This window comes from Camellia sinensis, chromosome 10 (genome assembly GCF_055761805.1).
Source record: "Camellia sinensis isolate YWXY chromosome 10, ASM5576180v1, whole genome shotgun sequence".
Lineage (NCBI taxonomy): Eukaryota > Viridiplantae > Streptophyta > Magnoliopsida > Ericales > Theaceae > Camellia > Camellia sinensis.
The window spans coordinates 114,341,367-114,363,313 of NC_138970.1; the positions used below are offsets into that span (position 1 = coordinate 114,341,367).

A 21,947-nucleotide genomic window follows, 5' to 3' on the forward strand; every position below is an offset into this window, starting at 1 on the left:
CTCTGGGTTGAATCCAGAGAAATTTGAGAAATTCTTGGGGCCTCACTATCCTCCTGAGCAAGGGTGAGCCATTCCAGTATAGACTTCTAATCTTCCTCCTGAGCAAGGAGTACCTATTTCGATAATATGGAAATCAATTATACTCAATTACAGAGCATCACCTTCATTATACTCAATTTTCTCTGGTTTAAAATTGTTAACAAACACACAGAAAATTTTCTCTGTACAAGTTTGTAGAAATCAAGGCTGCGAATGTCATCGTGCGAGGAAGACGGATCATAGTGTATGCTTCTGCTACTGTCCGGTCGCTCCATCCATTGGGATCCGTTCTGCAAAACGTCATGATTAACCATTCCAAACACATCGTGATTTACCATTCCAAACGGAGGTGCGACGGTACCGGACCAAAGGGAGGAGTCGGAGGAGAAGGTGTTGAGGAAGAGGTCGTAGAGGAGGGTGGAGAAGCAGAGCTTATTGCCTTAGATCTAGAAGACAGTGGGTGAGAGGAGAAGAGAGAGAGGGAGAGGGTAGAGTAGAGAGAAAGAGTCAAATTTCTCTGAGATATGTTTAGGGACCTTAGACATCAAAAAATAATTTTGTGGATCTCTTCCATTACGAAAAGTGGGAGAGGGACCCTAGACCAATTTTCCCTAAAAATTTTAACTTACCAAAATAATCAAAAACTAAACTAATTTATTAAAATAACAACTTTTCAAACACTCATATAGATTTTCAAAATAAATAAAAGTTTAAAAGAAATGAAAAAAATAAAATAATGAGAGGCTAGAGACGTGTGATGCGAAAAAGAGATCGGGGAGAGAAGAGAGAGAGAGCATACAGAAGAGGGAGAGAGAAAAAAGAGAGAGTTGAGAGGCGTGAGAGTAAATTCATGGAAAGGCGCGAGTAGGAATAAATTTTCCATGAGTTGATAGTAGTGATGTTTTAGGAATTAGGTAAAAAGTTAATTTTTAATTTTTTTAATTTTTTTTTGACAAAAAATTTGGTTGTTTTGAATAAAAAAACTGACTTAAGTTGGGTTGTTTTAAGTAAAAAAAATTGATTTTTTTTAGTTTAAAAAGTTAAAAAGTTAAAAAATTAATTTTTTACTATTGTTCTCAAAAGACCCCTTAGTAAGATTGGAGATTCTAAATAATCTGTTAAATATTTTATTAAACCTCTTATATAAGTATAGGATTGGCACACTGGTAAATTTGTATAGATCTCGTATTTATGTAAAAATTTTGATAAAATATTTAATAAATTATTTAATGCCCACAACATTTTCGTGATAGTTAGGTCAAGTTTGACATTTTTAAAAAAATTTAAAAAGTCAAAAAGTCACTATCTTTTTTAAATCACATCATCTTATTTAAGTTACATCACCTCTCTATCACATCATTTCAAATTCAATCCATACCCAACCTATATTTCATAAAAAATCAAAAAATACACTTATTTAAAACACCTCAAACAACACCTTAATTTCCAATGTCCCACTCACATTGAAATTATAGACTTTTCCCACTGACCGATAAATAAGAACCACTGCTACAACTAAGAAGTAATTGTCCCATAAAAAAAAAAGGGTTGTTTTTTACTGAGTCTACTGCATATATATCTTAATCAACTACACACTCCAAAATTCTCTCTCCCAACCAATACCAAAGAAAAGCACGAGGACCAAGAGAGGAGGGAACATATGTCGGAGAAGGAGTGCAGCCACCACAAGGACAAGCGGAGGAAGAGGCTCCGGCGGTTTTTCGGTGGACTCCTCATCTTGATCTTCATCATCCTAATAATCGTCCTCCTAATATGGGCCATCCTCCAGCCCAAGAAACCCCGCTTCGTCCTCCAAGACGCCACCGTCTACGCCTTCAACGTCACGGCACCAAACTTCCTCACCTCCACCATTCTAGTCACCATCGCATCCCGTAACCCAAACGACAAGATCGGTGTCTACTACGACAAGCTCGACATCTTCGCCATCTACCAGAACCAGCAGATCACCTACTACACCGCCATACCATCCACGTATCAGGGCCACAAGGAAATCAACGTTTGGTCACCCATAGTGTCAGGCGTCAACGTCCCCGTGGCTCCATACAACGGCGTTGGACTCAGCCAGGACCAGGCCGATGGAACAGTCATTCTTACCATCAAGATTCAAGGACGGGTTAGATTCAAAGTTGGCACCTTCGTCTCTGGACACTACCACCTCACCGTCAATTGTCCCGCCAACATCGTCTTCGGCAACCCCACTCCTGGCATCGTTGTCGGCAGCAACGGTATCAAGTACCAGCTGGACCGGAGCTGCAGCGTCTCCCTTTGATCATATAGATCATGGATCCCCCTTCCTTAACGCCGTTATAAAGTATATATTTATTGCTTGCTTCCTCTTTTTATAAATAATTTAAATAATTGTTTTTTTTTTTTTTTTTTTTGTTTTGGTGGTGGTATATCTAGTTAAATTATAGATTTTCTTTATTGAATAAATAATATATACGAGAGGGACAAAATACCAAAATTACCAATATTGTAACAATTTAAAGTTGTATGAGATTTTTCCAATTTACAAGTTTCATGATCGAGAAATATTTGTTTTTTTTTGGAAAAGATAAGTGTGAAGTGGTGTTTGTAGTGGAGTGGAGGTTGTGGTGTCACTTTCTTTTATATTCTTGTGTGGTTTGATTTAATCATGTATGTATTGGGGAAATGAGTACAGCTTTGAGGTATGCCTTTCATTTTATTTTATTTTTTTGATATTTAATCTGTTTTTTGGGTAGGTAATATTTAATCTTTGGTCATTCCTTATTATTATTATTATTATTTTATAATGAAAATAATATTTGTCATTGACGAATTTCATCCATCATCGGTTTGTTATTAGGCGGTTATTAATACTGTTAGAAATTGAGCCGAGTATTAGACCCAAATTTGAGCAGTCATGTGGCATAACTCATGACCAATTCAAATTAATTATGTAACTTGAATTTAAATTTTTGATTATCTTATTTGGATAACTTACAATCTATCTATATCTATCATATCCTATTAAGAGATATGGACAGATAGTTAGAATCTGGCCTACATATCAAGTACGATATATGGAATGTTAGATGAATTGAAGAACGAATTAATTTTTTCCCATGTTCTCTCTAACTCTCTCCAATAAGAAAAATCAATTACTCTGTGATATTACCCCATTACGGTATGATTTAAATTTTTTTACTGCTGCCTTATTTGAATCTTACATAACCATTCACGCACAGATTGATCTTTGTTTAATCTGCCCATAAGAGAGAAAAGGTCAAATCTGTCTTTCAATCTGTTGCCCTTCCACTTCTCTCCATTATCTAATGGAAAATGTTTGGTAGCTCAAATTTTTGTAGCTCAAATGGTTCAAATCTGTCAAAACGACGTCGTTTTACACTCAAAATCTGTCAAAACGACGTCGTTTTGACAGATTTAAGCCATTTGAGCCACAAAAATTTGAGCTACCTAGCATTGTCGTTATCTAATTATGCATATCCGATAGGACGCACATGTGATAAAAGAAGTGAATAGGAATACAAAAAATTTGAGACCAAAAATTCTAAAATATCAGGCCATGCCAATTACATAGAATGGTGGTTATCTTAGAAATTGAGAGAAAAATAGGCCAATTCGATTTGGATTACTATAATTTATTTATGCGTGTGGAAGTGGAGTACTCTTTTTATTTGTCGGCATTGACTAATATTATCACAACTGTGTGGAAGTGGAGTACTGTTTTTATTTATGTCGGCATTGACTAATATCACAGCTCAAGGGCACTCCCGTAATTGGAGTTTGAGATGGGAAAAGATGCAGACGCAGTCCTGAAGAATAAAATTTTAAGTGTAATTATTTTGAAATTAATAATAATTTTGAAATTATTATTGTTTACACTTAAATTTTTAAGTGTAAACAAGAGATTACCTGTATCAATTATTTTGAAATTATAACCTTATCTATTATGTAAATTATAAAGATTTAAATATTTAAAAATTATATTATATTATCTGTTGATGCATTAATTGTTATATTAATTGATACATACAAACATATAATATTTTTAGTATTGTATGTATTAATTAATATATTAATTAATCTATCAACATAGTTATGATATTATCATTTTAAAATTATGACCTCACTCATTATACAAATTATAAGATTTAAAATTTCTAAAATTATACTAAATTATTTGTTAATACACTAATTGATGTATTAATTAATATATATATAATAATATTCATATATGTATTTGTCTAAATCGCTTTTTGGGAGTTAAGAGTATCTCCAACATTAATAAGCATTTTAAATATCTAAACGTTATTATAAAGTATGTATTTTACTTTTTCTATCAACTATTTTATGTTTTTATTTTAATCATACTCTTATTTTAACTATTGTGTGGGTGATTTTCTGACCACACTGCCAGCTTAGTACTCAACTGGAGAACACTGGCAGAATAGATTAAGTCCGAAGACCTACAACAGAAAGAAGAGTTTTTCGACAGTGGCTCGTCCACTCGAGAGCACTCTGACGATCAAGTCAGTACTCAATATCTCTCAAAGATAACCAATGGTGCTTAACTCACTAAACAAAATATCAAAAGCATAAAAGACATACCTTAGACCCATGAGGGTGCCTCTCTTTTATAGCCAACATAATCCTAGTCCCAATAGGAGCCTAACTCCAATGGACTTAGGATTACTGCTAACCTTGTACTCCCAGTAGAATTAGGATAAACTCTCTAAGAGTTTCATATTTACCCAAATTGAAGTCTTCTCCCATTCTAGAACTCTTGTCCCTTATCTGCTTATCTCGGATTCCGGTATCTTCGGAGATAACATCGGCCTTGCCGAGATCACCTCGGCGTCATGACCAGGACACGTGGCACCTCGGCCACGTGTTGTTATTCAAAAATTATGTCCCCACAACTATTTATCTAAATATGGTTAATTTATAGAATGATACATCAGCAACAAAGATGAGAAAAAATGATCTTAATGATTAAATATATTTTGTCTAATCTGTGAAGTTAACTACAAGTAATTAATCAATGAAAGTTAAATTAAAATATCCAATCATATGATTAGTGCATTAAAATTAAAGGGAAAAAAAAAACTATATTAAACATTTTGATTATTACGGCTTGGTTTGGGGTGTTTCGAAAAAGTCAAAAAGTTATAAAAAAAAAGTAAAAAATTATCACTGTTCACAAATTAAAAATATTAAAAAATTAATATACATAATATTTTCACTAAACAAACTTTACACAATTTTCGGGGCTCAATTGACCCTTTAGTACCGTGTGAGGGAGAAAAAAAAGAATTGCATATATAAAATCACTAAGTTTGGCGGAAATGTTGGCCGGTGGAGGCCATCACGGGTCCCATTTTGATAATCCGAACCGTTGAATATGTAGAAATCGTCCAGAACTATATGAATGTAAAAAATCACGTTGATCGGCAATCGGTAACTACATGATCAAATCAATTTTGTATAAAAAATAAATGGTATTATAGTTAACAGTTGACAAGAAAAAGTAACACGATCAGATAGCTATTGAGATCCAATCAATATGATTTTTTACAAACATATAGTACTCGATGAGTTCTACACATTGAACGGTTTTGATTAGCAAAACGGGACCCGTGATAGGCCCCCATAAGCCGAACAGCACCGTCCAATTTATGCCGAAAAGGAGAGAATCAATCTCCAATTTATGCCCCTTACGCTTCCAACCGTACTGCCTATTCCAACACTAACTTCTCCTATATGCTTATTTATATAATTTTTTAATATATATTTTTTCATAAAAAGTTAAAAAATTAACCTAAATATCCATATTTTTTCCTCAACTTTTTAGTTAAAAAAATAAAAAATACACTTATTTAAGATATCTCAAACAACCCCTAAACATATCTAATGAATTTGAGATGCTAAAAAAAAAAAAAAAAGACTTTTGGAGGATAGAACGAAGAAAGGAACTAAGAATGAAAGGGAAATAATCAGCTTGTTTGGTTTTATTTTTTCAAAAATATTTTTCAGAAAATTCTATTTTTTTTATTTTTCGTATTTTTTTAGTTTTTACTGAATTTTTTTAATATTTTAAGCAATTTTTTTACTTTTTAGACACGCCTAACATAAATATATCTAAAAAGTAAAAAAATTGTAAAAAAGTATTTTAAAAATTCCCTAATACCAAAAATACAAAAAAAAAAAAATACAAGAATTCAGTACATTTATTATATTTTTATGTATTTATTAATTTTTTAAGAATATTTTTTCACAAATTTTTTACTTTTTAGATACATTTAAGTAAGGTGCATCTAAAAAAGTAAAAAAAATGTTTAAAATTTAAAAAATATTCACTAAAAAAATTATGAAAATTAAAAAATTTAATTTTTAAAAAATTTAATTCAAAAAATTCAAACCAAATACACTAAATAATCTTATGAGCATATTCTAATCCATAATGATGAATAAACGGTAGTATCATTAATCATCACTCCTTTCAAATAAAATGAGTCAGATCCGCAGGTCTGGTATGAATAAACGGTAGTATCATTAAATCATCACTCGTTTCAGATAAAATGAGTCAGATCCGCAGGTCTGGTCTAGTTGTTGGGTTTCTATTAGGTCCAGCTTGTTTTAAGTTGAGATTAAGACTGGACCCGTCCAGTGCAGTTTATGGAGTCCATTTTTGGGTCTGTTTTGATAATTCGAATTGTCTAATGTGTAGAACTCGTCGAGTACTATATGTTTGTAAAAAATCTCTTTGATCGGATATCAATAGCTATGTGATCAAATCAATTTTGTATAAAAAAAAATGACGGTGAAACAATTAACGGTTGATAAAAAAATTATTTTGTTCACATAGCTATCGATATCCGATCAACGTGATTTTTTACAGACATATAGTACTCGATGATTTTTACACATTGAACGGTTCAGATTATCAAGACGGAACCCGTGGTGACCTCTACGGGCCCAACAGTACGGTCCAGTCCGATCTTGGACTAAACCAAAGCCATTGCCTTTCTATTGTCACCATCTTTTCATTCCCTCAGTAATCCAAAAAATAATCACTATGCTCGGTTATCATTTTTCAAAAATACTTTTTAGAAAATTCTACTTTTTTATTTTTCGTATTTTTTTTTGTTTTAACTGAATTTTTTTAATATTTTCAGCAATTTTTTTAATTTTTAGACATACCTAACATAAATATACCTAAAAAGTAAAAAAAAAAAATTTGAAAAAAACCTTTTAAAAATTCACTAAATACCAAAAATACAAAAAAAAATACGAGAATTCAGTACATTTTTTGTATTTTTATGTATTTATTAATTTTTAAAAATATTTTTTCACAATTTTTTTACTTTTTAGATACATCTACGTAAGGTGCATCTAAAAAAGTAAAAAAAATGTTTAAAATTTTAAAAATATTCACTAAAAACAAAAAAATATGAAAACTAAAAAACTCAGTTTTTAAAAAATTTAATTCAAAAAACTCAAACCAAACACACTGATGTTTGGTTAGAGTTTTCTGAATTAAGCTTTTTAAAAATCAAATTTTTTAATTTTCGCATTCTTTTGTTTTTAGTGAATATTTTTAAAATTTTAAACATTTTTTTTTTAACTTTTTTAGATGCACTTTAGTTAGATTTATCTAAAAAGTAAAAAATTTGTGAAAAAATATTTTAAAAAATTAATAAATACATAAAAATATAAAAAATATACTGAATTCTTGTATTTTTTTTTAGGGCAAATTACAAACACCCCCTCGAGGTTTGGTGAAAGTACAGATTCCTCCCTGAGGTTTGAGAAATTACATCCCGCTCCCTGAGGTTTATATTTTCATAACAAATTACCCCCTAAGGTTTTTATTTTCATACAGATTCCCCCTAATTTTTCTTAATTTGTTATGAAAATTTGACCCTCATGGGGCAATTTGTAATTTCTCAAACTTCAGGGTAGAATCTATATTTTTACCAAACCTTGAGAGGGATGTTTGTAATTTGTCCTTTTTTTTAATATTTTTGGTATTTAGTGAATTTTAAAAGTTTTTTTAATAATTTGTTTACTTTTTAAGTGTATTTATGTTAGGTGTGTCTAAAAAGTAAAAAAAAAAAATGCTTAAAATATTAAAATAAACAATAAAAACAAAAAAAAACACGAAAAATAAGAATGTAGAATTTTCTGAAAAGTGTTTTCTGAAAAATGAAAACAAGCAAGCTGATATGATTACATAGGAGTCTTTTTAGAAAGTTGGTAAAAAGTCATGTTCTGTTTGGTACAGCTTTTGAAATGTAATTCTACCTCTTAGTTTGAGTGTGTTGTTTGGTTGCAGCTTTAGAAAATTAATTTCACTCACTTTTCAAAACACTTTTCAAAACATTTACTTTTCAATATTATATGTCATATCACTCAATTCAAACTCTTTTTAAAACTCATAACCAAACAAAATTTTCACACTCAAATTATAATTCAAAAACTCACAAACTCAAAATGCAACTCTATTATCAAATCAAAATTTTAAAACTCTACCAAACACAACCTCAATTTCTAACTTTTTATTCATTTTGAATTACATCATTTCTTACATAATTTATTCGTAAAAAGACAAAATAAATTAAAAAATAAAAAAGTTAATTTTTTACTAACTTTTCAAAACATCCCATAGTGCTTTATAATAAAATAATCAATAAGAAATAGTTAATAATTTTGTATTAAGTAATTAAAAATATTAAATACATAATAAATAATTATTAATAAAAAAATGTAATCACATAATAAGGGATTGTTTGGGATGACTTAAATAAGTACACTTTTTATTTTTTTACAAAAAAAATGTATAAAAAAATAAAGAAGTGATTTGATAAAAAAAAATAATAAGATAAATTATTTGAAATAGGCCTAACTCAATCTAATTTTGAAATATCTAATAATTTTTTTAAGAAAAATGCTTGGGAGCACTAATTAGTGCTCCCACTAATTAGGTGGCAGTGGGTCCCGCCATTAATGATGTGATGTTTTGGTCTTGGAGTTGTATTTTTTTTTTTTTTTTTACTTTTTTAATGCATTAGTGCTAAATTATTACCTTTGAGAAACGTGTCGGCATACTTTCCGTCCCAAAGAAGGGCAGGGGTGCGTGCTGCTTCTATAAGGTGTAATATGGCGTTGCGTGGTTTATAGGAGGGGTGGATGTGGGTGGTAGGGGTGCAACTTGGGCGGGTTCAACTCGAGTAATTCGAGTCCAGTCTGAATTTTTTTAGGATTTGGACAAAATATTTTTAAATTCGGTACGGGTTCGGATAAAAATTCAGAAGCTCGAATTAAATTTGGGCGGGCTTGGGCAAAGACATCACACAACCCGAGCAACCCGAAACCCGAATTATACATATATAGATATATAAAAATATTAAATATACATATAAATTATTAATCATTACATGATATTAAAGTAATTTATATTATTACATCATATTGAATATATATTATATATACAAATAACATAAAATTTTACTTTTTTTTTTTCTTTTTTTTTCACTCATAAATTGTAATGACTACTATAGTGGCATCTCTCTTACATTATATAAATTATTTGTTTTGATGGTATTGATGATTTTCTATTAAAAAAAATTGTAAATTGAGTCAAATTTTAATAATTTAATAACATAGTTGCAAAAAAAAAAAAAAAACTGAAATTCATTTACAATTTGGGTAATTCGGGCAACTCGGGCAATTCGGGTTTAACTCGGGTCGGGCTTGGGCAGACAACCTCAGGTTACAATTCGGGTTTGGGCAGGTCTCAGCACAACTTGGGCTGAGTTTGGATAACCTCCCAACCCGACCGAACCCGCCTGAGTTGCACCCCTAGTGGGTGGGCTATAGTTATGGAACTTTTAATTTATCGTCAGTTTATCAGATTGGTGGATCGAAAAAAATGAATCTACATTCTTTTATCAATTTGATGGATGTGGATTGAGCGGATTGATAAATAGATGTAAATCAGTTTGACGGTTTAAAATTTTATAAATTTTCAACATAATTCAACTTGTGTACTTACTCAAAAAAAATTTAAAAATAAATAAATATTATATTCAATGACTTAAAAAAGGTATTACAATCACTAGATGACTCATCCAAAGAAAGAAAGTTTAAAACTTTAGAATATTACAATCACAGCATGTCTCATTCACACACTACAAAAAATTAAGGTTTTAGAAACCAAAATTTAAGGACAATTATTTTTCAAAAATCAAATATTTTTGTTGCGAAAAGTGTCGTTATTATATTTTTAGCAACAAAAATTAGACATTAGTGATGAATTATTATCCTTTTGGAATCAAATTTTTTATCTCAAAAAATAAATTATTTTAAAACCAAATTGTTTTGTCCCTAAAAGTCTATTTATTAGTGACATTTTCAATTTTTTTTTGCTAGAAGCCATGTTTTAGATTTTTTGGGACCATTGGTCTCTAAATGTCTTTTACAACAAAATTTTCACTTTTAGAGATCTCTAAAACTCCTATTTGTTGTAGTGACATATTACAATTACAGTATGTCTCATCAACATAAAATATTACAATAGTGGTTCCTAAAAAATAAAAACGATTCAAACCGCCAAAACAATGAACAAAGTAGTAGTAAAGATTGTATGCCTCTGTATTATTACATATATATCTGTTTTTAAAAACAAAAACCAACCACCATATATAATCTTTTTTATTTATTATTTTTAGAGTTAGATTTAAAAATCAAAAAATATAGATAAATAGTACATTTATTTTTTTTCAATTTTAAAAATATATTTAAGTTGAAAACTTTTTTTCAACAAAATATTTAAATTCTTTTTCAGTTGAAAACACAAACAGAATATCTAAATAAATTAAAAACACAAAGTCTTATAAATTACTAGGGGTGCTTATGGTTTGGTAGTTCGGTTGAGGCTAAAGGAACCTCAAATCCATCATCTGTTCAAAACTAGGCGGATTGAAAAAAATCAATCTACAATCGTCCGCTCGTCATCATGCATCAGTCTAAAAGGTGGCGGATTGGTTTGGTTCGGTCGGTTTGGGAGAATCGGTATATCCGCTGCTCACTCCTAGTTTATAAGGCTTTATTCAGAGTCAATATTGTTTATTCGAATTGTTTATATTATAAAATTTATTGAGTAAATTATCTATAAAAAAAATTAAATTAATTGAATATCTATAGCCTCAAAATAAGACTATATTTTAAAAAAAAAAAGTTAAAATAATTTTAAATAATTTATTTTAAAACAGTTATAACTTTATCATAGGATTATACACGCCTGATTAACTTGATTTTTTTTCATAGATAACATGTTCGACAAATCTTATAATATGAATGATGCAGAACATCTTCACAAGGCCACACAACATTTCGTGTTAGTAGATGAGACTAGATAATGAGTTAACACTGAGTTAGAGATTTCGAAAGAAGCACTTGAATTTAAAGAATTTAGGATAAGCCGAACTAAAATTGAGTACATACTGTATAATTTTATTAATAGTATGAATGAAAACAAAGAAGAAGTGAAAATTAATAATCAAGAACTACTTAAGAATGGATATTTTCGTTATTATAAAAATGGTTAGGGAGATTAGAGCAGATGTGGTCCATAGAATTAAGGCGGGTTGGCTTAATGGAGGAGTACGTTTCGGGTAAATAGTGTGATAAATGAATACCTACTAAACTAAAAGAAGGTTCTATAAAATGATTGTTAGACTAACAATGTTGTACGAGACAGAATGTTAGGCAATTAAGAAACAACATGTAGATAAGATGAGTGTTGCCTGACAATGCTAAGGTGGATGTGTGGCAAATCTAAAAAAGATAGAGTTATGAATGAGTATATTCGTGAATGGGTAGTGTAGACACTTCATTTTGATCGTCCTTAATACTTGGGCACCTCATGTTGAACACTCGATGATGAATTGTTACGTTGTACAAATCGTTCAATTTCTTCAGCAAAAGGTTTCAGTTTTTGAGTTTCAGAGCCTAAACCTTGCACCTCCTTTAGACCAAAACCTAATTTGTTTCTAGCCTAACCACTAACAGACCTGTTGGCCGACAAGTGGCCGATAGGCCATTTTTGGTTGGTCGGACGTCCCCTTCTATGGTGCCGACCATGTTTAGCATAGCAGATATTTTGCTTGTTGCCAGCTGTCCTTATGTGCTTGCCTTGCATCAACTAGCTTATTCCAGAAATTTTCGACGTGAGATAGTGTTTTTCTATAAATACATGACCTCCTCTCATGATTTGGGGTTAGAAAATTTTCTCAAGAGCCAAAACTTGTTCAACACACTACCTCTCTCTCTTGCAATATACATACACCTACTTAGCCAAAAACTAGAGGCCTCTTCCTGAGATCATTAAACACAAATTTCAGCTCCTGAGAGTATTCACCTTGTGGTTTGTGAACTAAAGGGCATTATCTCTTCAAAAGGTATAACATTTGTCATCTTGTGCGTTGTTAACACTACTCTTCTCTTCACTCTCTCTCTTTTTTTTTTCTTTGTTTTTTGTTTTGTTTTTGTTTTTTATACACTGTTTTGGACTGGTTTTAAGTGCTGAAACTTGTGATTTAAGAGCTACCAAAGGTGAAGGGGTTAGCCACCCTTTCTTAAACCTTATTCCATAGCTTATATACTTATTCTTCCCACTTATTTCTTTCATTTATACACTATTTTTCAAAATTTTCAAAAGCTAAAATATGTGACTTAAATGTCCAAAAGGTGGAGGGGTTAGCCACTATCCCTTAGGCTTGCTCCCAAGCTCTGTTCTCTTCTATTTTTGTCTATATTTTACATCATTTTCAAAATGATTTCAGCATTGTTTTTTAGTTTTTGGGGCTGTTTTAATTGCTTATTTAATTTATGTTTTGAATACCATGCTTGTGGTGTTTTAAGTCTTCATGGATTTGGGTGTATAGGCCACAACCATCAATCCATTTGAGTAGATAGCTTTATTTACATAGTTTTCATCTAAATAGTCTCACTTTCATAATAATCACCTTTGGATAATCATCTCTGCAACCTCCTTCCATTCTTTGTTTATTTTGATTAAAGAGTTGTGTTTAACTAAAGATTGTTGTTTAAGCATAAGAAAGAGACCTTCCATGCTTAACGATTTAATCTCTTTGGAGGTTTATTACCAAGGCAATACATCTCTCTCATGCTAAGTACAACCTCTTGTTTGATACTTCTCTTTATCACCGGTGCATTTTTCTAGTTAGACCCTTGGAAGTCATCAAGGAAAAAGCCATTATAGTTCGTTATCAAGATTTAGAGTCGTTATCGCTCATTATGGGTTTGGTTAGTCATTATCGCTCTCTTTGAGTTTGACTAATCATTATCTCTCATTTTGGGTTTGACTTAGAGTTCATTATCGCTTGTAAATGAGTTTGACTCTTCCTTTGTAACTTCACCTGTAGAAAAGGGCTTGAAAGACTCATTTCTCAGGTTAAGTCAATGCTTGATACTTTTTATTGATTTTGGATTTAATGGACGTAATTATCACTTTTGGACAAAAAGGAATAAAAGATAAGGAATGGAAAGGTAATGTAAAAGAAGCTAATAAAATTGGAGTAGAAGAGGTAAAAAAAAATGTAATAAAATTGAGTTGGATTCAATCGAACGTTATATTGAACCTATCGCATCTTGACTTATTACATACTCTTTAGTGATGTTCAATGATTCAAGAAGTAATGTCTACCCCTTCCCTTGAGGTAACTTCATGATAGGGAGGAGGTATTGTTAGTCTTTCATTTCATTTTATTGAGCTTTTATCCTATCGGTTCTAAGATCATCACGCAACAAACTTACGAAATTGATGATTTGTGAACCAAATCTACTTCTCTCCTGATCATCTTCATGATAGAGAAGGGTAGAGAGGATAAACATCTTTTGGAAACAATCTATTTTTGCTTTGTTTCAGTTCTATGGTAACAGGGTATCACTCAAAAATAGTGGCCGGCCGGCCACAATTCCGTACGGCCAACCACTTTTCAAGGCCGGCCGACCACCATTTTGTACAGGCAGTGGCATTTTTGTGGCAGAACAGAGCAGAACCTGAGGCTAAAACAGAATAATTTTTTGACTGCAAAACAGAACAGATTCAGGCAGCAAACAGAGAGATTTCCAAGAGGATGTTCTCAGTTGTTCGCATGTGGCTCCTCACCTCCCATTCCATTAATTTAGTTCTTTAATATTAGTGTGCTGTAATTAATTAGTTATCTTCTTTCAAGTTAATTCATTTATTTGTGTTGTAATAATTAATTAGGACATTCATTCGGACCCTCTTGTGTGAAGGCAAATTTGTAACACTTGTAATATTGTGTATGTCTTCCAACCCCCATTTTTTCTCCATTTTATTTACTTGCTTACGATGGTTACATGTAGTATCATATTTTGGTTTCATATCATTACCATGTGTAAATATCCATTTTTGCATGCATTAGGTTCAGTTCATTATTTTAACATTATTGTCATTTCCTACTTACTTGAATACATACGCTATCACATGCTTTGAGTTATGCCATATGTCATGTTAATAAACCGAACCTAGTAGTTGCATTTTGTACTCGTTGCATTAGTCACTTGCATATTAGAGCATGCATTTTTCTAACAATTTTATTCTATTTTGGCTTACCTCGGTTGAGTACTAGATAAGCATTTCTTGCTTTAGCAGATTGCATGTATGTTTATGTTGCCATATTAAGCTCATTATGTCACGACTCCATTCCGCTCCTAGTAGAATGGTGCCGTGATGGCCAGTAATCCGAGATTACCAAAGGCCAACTTACAAGGATTCATACACAATCAGAGTATACATATGGGGCTTACATATGCGGAAGTAATAAAATTCAATCTAATTAGTCCATAAGAGCTGTGCATAGATTAAATGAAATGTCATACATAACATGGCTTTACAACTTGAATACAATTAAAATAAATACATAATACATCTTGATCAAAAGGCTTCTCAAGCCGACATAAACAAAAGAAATAAACTACAAGCCAAGAAGCATAATCTTCAAGATGCTAACAAAAGTATGAGTCCAAAACAAGCTTGCAAAATACACCTAGGCGTCACCGCCTTCCTGCTCAACACCTACATATATATAAGGAGATGGTGAGCTTGGATACTCAGTGAATGGTATAATTAATAAAGGTTTGAATGAATGATATCCGAGATCTTTTTCAAAACAATACATATCATAACTTTACAAATCAAAGGGATGAATCAAGTTCATCTATCAAATCTTTCAAAGCTTCTTGGATGTTAATAACATCTACATAATACCAAAGGATGACATTCCGGACAAACAAACCCACACGGAAAACCGTCAGTGGCAAAACAAGGGTGCAGTTGCATTATAGTCCCCTGGCATTAAGGATTTTCAAAAACAAGGGTGTAGTTGCATTATAGTCCCCTGGTACTAAGGACTTTCAAAACAAGGGTGCAATTGCATTATAGTCCCCTAGCACTAAGGACTTTCCCAGAATGTCATCAAAACAATATAATACGTGATACAAAACTAGGGACAATCATTCATGCCTGATCAAATACTTTTCCAAAACGAAACAAAGCTTTATCAAAACTTTATAACATAACTTTATTAAAAATACCACTCACATAGCTCTTCGGGTGTTGGGGTTAAAGCAAGGGTCCAAGTCCTACAAACACATAATAAAGTCTATTGAATGCACTTCAAGAAGACAAGAAAGAATGCTCAAAGATGGATATGAAATGCACTTGTCATGAATGCAAATGATTCCGGCATTTCCTTCAAGACTAGGTCAAGTCAAAGCAAAACATGCTAGAAGTCAAAACACTGTTTTTCTTCTTGGGGGAAAACATGCTGGGTACCAACCAGGTCTTTGCCGAGGTCCCACACCTCTTGGCTGAGGTGTGGTTACTAAGGCTTCGGCGAACGGCTGTCTGCCGAGGTGTTCATGCAAGATAGACTAATGGTGCAAGTGATCATGCAAGGTAGGCCAAGGTGAGATACGATGCTTGGCCTAAGTGTGAGATCTAGGCAAGAGTGGTCTCGGTGACCACACCTAGGAAAATGTGAAGTCTGGAAATCTGGATTTCTTTCCTTAAAGCACATGAAGAACATGAACATGAAGAACATAAAGAACATGAATGCTAAAATCATAACTTATTTATTCAAAATCTGAGATTTCATGCTATGAGTTCAAAAACATGGACCTTGGTACCCATACTTGAAGATCTTAAGAAAACAAACACAAAAACATGGATCTTGATACAAACTTTCGGATCAAAACATGGTTTTTCTTCAAGAACACAAGAACACCATTTTCTCTTTCTAAAACAACTTTAAACCAATGCATGGCTCATGAATCATGCTAGATCATGCAATGCGATCGAATAAACATAAAGATTAACAAGAGTAAATCAAGAATCTAACCTCAACACTCGGATCAAACGGTTTAGACTCTAAGGATCAAGTTTGGAAATCTACTTCTCTCTTAAGAACTCCTCTTCCTCTCTTCCTAGAGCTTCTCTCTCTTCAAAGGCAAATATATGACAAAGTGATGTGGGTTTCTCTACTGTCAGCAGACTTAACCCTCTGCTGGGACACGTGGCAACGACCGGTTGGCTCTCCTAAAAAAGGTGACTGAGTGAAAAGACAAGGCTATGACAAAGTGTGTATGACAAGCAAGGTAACAAGGGCATTCCGGCAGGTAATGACCTCCGATCAAGACATAGGCTTCGGAAAGTAAGGTCTCAATGATCTCGGCTAGAAAGGATAACACTTGGCCTAGCTGTGCCACATCTCGGCCTAGATGTGCCACACCTCGGTCTAGGTCATACCAGTCCAGAAACAAGATCACCAGGTGCAGGGATCAAAGATCTCTAATACCTAAAGGACAACATCTCGGCCTAGATGATACACATCTCGGCCTAGGTGATGCACACCTCGGCCTAGATGACGACATCTCGGCCAATATGCCAGGGCGAAGGTAGAGGTCAACCAAAGTGGTTTCAAGATGGTCCTAGGTGTAAAGAGGTTCAAAGGTGCAACCTAGGCTTAAGATGACCTCGGCTAAACACACACCAAACAAGGAACAAAGCATGCAACAACACTCAAATAAAACAAAACAGGATTTCATAAATGCAACTTAACAAGACAAAATCATATAAATGCATGTGAGCATGACTAAGGCAAAGTGAGGGTTGTTACACATTACCATAAGGCTAAATGCTTATTTGAAATACCTCTTTGAATGCTGGTAGATGAAGGCTAATTTGCTTAAATTGGAATGACTTTATTAATGTATATATGAGTTTTCTTTTTCAAGTAGCACATTTAAAACTCTTTTGAAACAAACATCAAATCAAAGCATTCCAAAGTAGGAGAAATAGTCTATACTCATGTACCTCACATAGTAATGTTAGCATAATAGTCAGAACAAGAGCATATAATATACATGAAAATCACATCATGATTAGTAGAGGCCGATCTTTGATCGGGTGAGTGGGGTGCTCAATTCATAACCTTCCCCTCTCATACCTAAGTTCTCGAGTTGAGACACTTTGGTTATGAAAGACAAGTAGCCTTTGGCACGAGTCCCGGGTTTTAAATTTCCCAAAAATATTTAGGTGACGACTCTGAAATCTAACAATGCAGTCCATTTTTGGCATCTCTGATGATAAATGGATTTTCTAAGATTCGCCGGACTTGGACTCTCATTTGTTTAATCTATTTCACATTGCACTTATGAAACCAAATTCAGAACCACGGGAGTCCGAACTGTAGGGCTATCGTATTCGAAGAGACTAAACCCTTCCGAGGAACACAAAAAGCAAGCTACAGTTTCTGGCGACTTTGTTGAGGAAATTAGAGAACTTGACTTGAACTTCATGATGTGAAATATTATTTACAGATATATGTTCTTTGCATTGCATTTGCATTTGCATTGGTGCTCTTAAGTCACTGTGTTTTCCATCTACTATTCCTAGACAGCTTGCCGGAGGCTTGCCTAAAAAGTTTGCCAAAAGGCTGGCCGGTCATAGGCTCTGCCATGTTGGAAACACAACCCTTGGATTTGGATTATCGTTGTACTGTTTGATCCTCCTTTCACTTCTCGGTGTTAGGTGTGAGAGGTATATTATGTAATCTTGCTGAGGTGCCCCTTTTGACCAATTAGCCTAGCTACATATAGTAAAGCCATAGTGACTATTCCAACATAGGACAGGATACTCACCCGTATGTAGGATTTTTGTGAAACTGCTTGCTTGAAGTAGTAAAACCCTATATCATGTCAAATCTAGGACATGGTAACCCTACCCCCTCTCATAGGGGTGTTTTGGCTCTCTTTACTTGGTATATCCTTTACAGTAAAATTGTACAGGAATGCTTCATATCATTGGCACAGTTGATAACAGTTTGTGGAGGGCAAAATTAAGTGGGAAATACCATCTTTCAACTGTGATCATATCTGTTGCAAATTGGGCCGAAATGCTGTTCGATTATTGATTATTATTTTCTTTTTCTTTAATTTTTTTTTGCTAGCTAGTCTTGCAATCATAACTTTAGAAAGACCTAATATCCCCCTAGTTTTGTGGGCTCGCTCTGGTAGGCTTTGCAAAATCTGAGATTTAGTTGACTGTCAGCCAGCGCTAGTCTCTCTCCTACCAGTTGTTCGGAGGAGAAGAACTAGTCAATCTTCACCAGCACAGAGCACTCAACAGTTGCATATCTGTTCTCATCCACTCAGTTCGCTAATAGCTAACTCTCCTAGACCCACAATGGCACACAATAATCCAGAAAAGGTTGCTGCTATAATGGTAGCTTTTCAAAGAACCATGGACACACTGAATCAAAGAATTGCAACTTAGGATAAGACTATTGCTGAAATGCGATGCCCATCTGGGGCATCGGCATCTACTGTACATCTAGTCCCGGATCCCCAAGAGATGTTGGCACAAGCTCAAGCTTTCAGGCCTCTAGCACAGCCCTACGGGGGACTTCTTCCTTTTGACATCAATGGCATCGATCATGCTATGATAAAAATCACCAAGCTGGAGAAGGCACTCAAGAAATCTCAAGGCTTCAATTCTATCCGTGACATTGAAGACGATTATACTGAGGCCTTTGTAAGATTGCTAGAAAATTTCAAAATGCCTCACATCGATAGATTTAATGGAAGCAAAGATCCTATTGTTCACGCCCGTCTCTTCTCAGATGTCCTGAAACCAATGGGCCTGATGCAGGATCAGAAATTGTCATTATTTGGAAGAACCTTATCAGACGTGGCATCTATCTGGTATGCCAAACTGGAGGACTTGACTAAACGAAACAAGAAAGAACTATTTGAGGGATTTGTTAATCAATATTCATATAATACTCAGATAGAGGTAAGGATCAGCGAGCTGGAGGCAACCAAAATAACAAACAAGCCCTCAGAAAGGGAACAAGTCTAGTTGGTAGTTTAGAATCTCGAACCGAACTAGTTACCAAGGATAATAGTCGTACCACTGTCGACATTTGCTGTTGTGCATGAGTTGGGGGTTCAAATTGAGAATTCTTTCAAAAAAGGCATCATCCGGAGAACAAGTGAGCTGGCAAAGAGGCCGTTTACCAGGAGTACCAATGCTAGCAATAGCACTATTCCTAGGCCTGCCGAGATCAGTACCGTCGCCATAACGGCCAAGATAGCCAATCCATTTGCCGGTGCAACCTCACAACCTGCCGATCCAACCTGAAACCAATATCGAACCTTTATTCCTCTTCACATGAGTCCAGCTCATGCTCTCAAACTTCTAATGGAAAAAGGGCACCTTAAATCCCTTGACCCTCGACCTCTCCCTGACCCACTCTCAGCCAAACACGATCACATCCAATATTGCGTTTTCCACCAACAGCACGGTCACCCCACTAATCATTGCTATCGCCTTCATCATGAGATCTCATCAACAATAAGATCATAGCTCCACCCTCAAAGCCAAATATGACCACTAACCCACTTCCTATCCACAACCAAGTTCCCCCATCTAGAAATATCAACCTTATCCATACACTACCGCCCTCCTTCAACCCCAGCATATATATCACCCCATCCCATTTGTCTGAACCTCAGGTGGTTATTCCTAATAACACGAATTAGTGCATGATGGATGCAACACCCAAAATCCAATCAAAGCCTATGGTGGCAAAAATTGATGAGAAGAGAAATTCACTAAAAGAAGGGTTGTCTAATACCCAAGTTTTGAAGAAGGGTCCCTCACCCGTGGAAGAGTATGACCCCAGTCAATATAGTATTGGTAATTTGTACCACGCCAAATGGCTATTTGGCATGGTAGTGAATGCTTTTTTTATGTATAGAGGACATGATTTTCGTATGATTATCTGTTTTGTTTGGAATTATTATTTTAGGTTAGAATATTCTTAACTTGTATGGAATTTGACATTAAAAATTATTCCTTTTTGGATGGTTGGAAGTGAAATGGATGTAAATAGCAGAATGGTTGATAATATATGTATTGTTTTGTTTATATGCATGGTACATGTAGCACAGAATACATACAGATTGTAGACAAATTTTTTTTTTATAGAAAAAAGAGCATAAAATCATGTTTTTGGCGACTGAACAATTGGTAACCAAAAATGAATTAAATATTTTTAGCGACTAAATAGTTTGTAGCTAAAAGAAAAAAAAATGAAAAAAAAATAGTGAGTAAATATTTATTAGCCATAAAAAAATAAAAAAAAAAAGAGCAGACTTTAGGCAACTAAGACTTTAGTAGCTAAAAAAACATAAAATGAAAAAAAAAAAGTTGGCGACTAAAACTTTAGTAACCCAAAAAAAAAAAAAAAAAAATTACACTTTAGGCGACTAAGATATTTAGTAGCTAAAAAAAATAACATGAACAAAAAAAAAAATTTGGCAACTAAATAAATTAGTCGTAATAAATAATTTCAGTTTTTGGCAACTAAATATTTTAGTTGTTGAAAATGCGATATTAATATTTTTTTCAAAACTTTTGGCTACTAACAAATTAGTCGGCAATTAAGGACTTTCGACGACTAAACTTTTTTTAGTCACCAAATACCTTTCCCGACAATCATTCAACGACTAACTTGGCGACCAAAAATTTTCGTCGCTAAAAATTTTCGGCAACTAAAAAGTGACCTTTGGCGACTAAAAATTTAGTCGCCAAAAGTTCATTTTTTTGTAGTGATGGATTATGCCGTTGGATTCGTAAGTAATTTTTTTACAATATGTTAATGGTTTAGAATTTTTTGAAAAATAAAATATTTTTCATTAATGAATTAATCAATATTTTAACGTTCAATTGCTCTTGGGGAGCATGACTTGGATTCTGAATTTGAATTTTTTACAATAGACTACTGCTATGTAATCTTATGTACTGGTATAAGTTTTGTATATTTTTCAGATTCTGTACTATTTATTTCTTATTTTCTGTGTAATTATTAATTACTTGTAATTCTAAAAAAATTCAGAAAATTACAGAAATTAATAGAAATATGTTCTGGCATTATTTAAATATTGTATATAGCATTTAAGTTCATTTAAATGATTAAAACTTGTAGTATGTTGTTATTTTAAATAGTATGATTTATTTATATTGGTGAATTTTAATTTCATGATCAAATATTCTAGCATGTTTTCTTTTATGAATTACATTGAGATATTAGAGCATCTCCAACCACACTCTTTATTTTCACTAGCTAAAGTATTAAAAAATGACACTCTTTATTTTACCTAATTAGTTTAGCTATTGTGTGTTCCAACCATACTCTTTATTTTAGCTAGTCATTCAAACTAATTTAACCAATTTTCAAAACAAAAAATGCTATATATAGAATACTCTTTTCATAGAATGCCACATA

At 33.2% G+C, this 21,947-nt stretch overlaps 1 protein-coding gene across 1 annotated transcript; it reads left to right on the forward strand.

Moving 5' to 3' along the window:
- Positions 1–849: 849 nt before the first annotated feature.
- LOC114308829 (NDR1/HIN1-like protein 1) lies at positions 850–2,592 on the forward strand. The gene has a single exon (XM_028254520.2). The coding sequence runs from the start codon at positions 1,700–1,702 to the stop codon at positions 2,327–2,329; it is 630 nt and encodes a 209-aa protein (XP_028110321.2). The 5' UTR covers positions 850–1,699; the 3' UTR covers positions 2,330–2,592.
- Positions 2,593–21,947: the final 19,355 nt, after the last annotated feature.

Coding starts and splice junctions, on each gene's coding strand:
- LOC114308829 (XM_028254520.2), top strand. CDS start 1,700: ATGTCGGAGAAGGAGTGCAGCCACCACAAGGACAAGCGGAGGAAGAGG.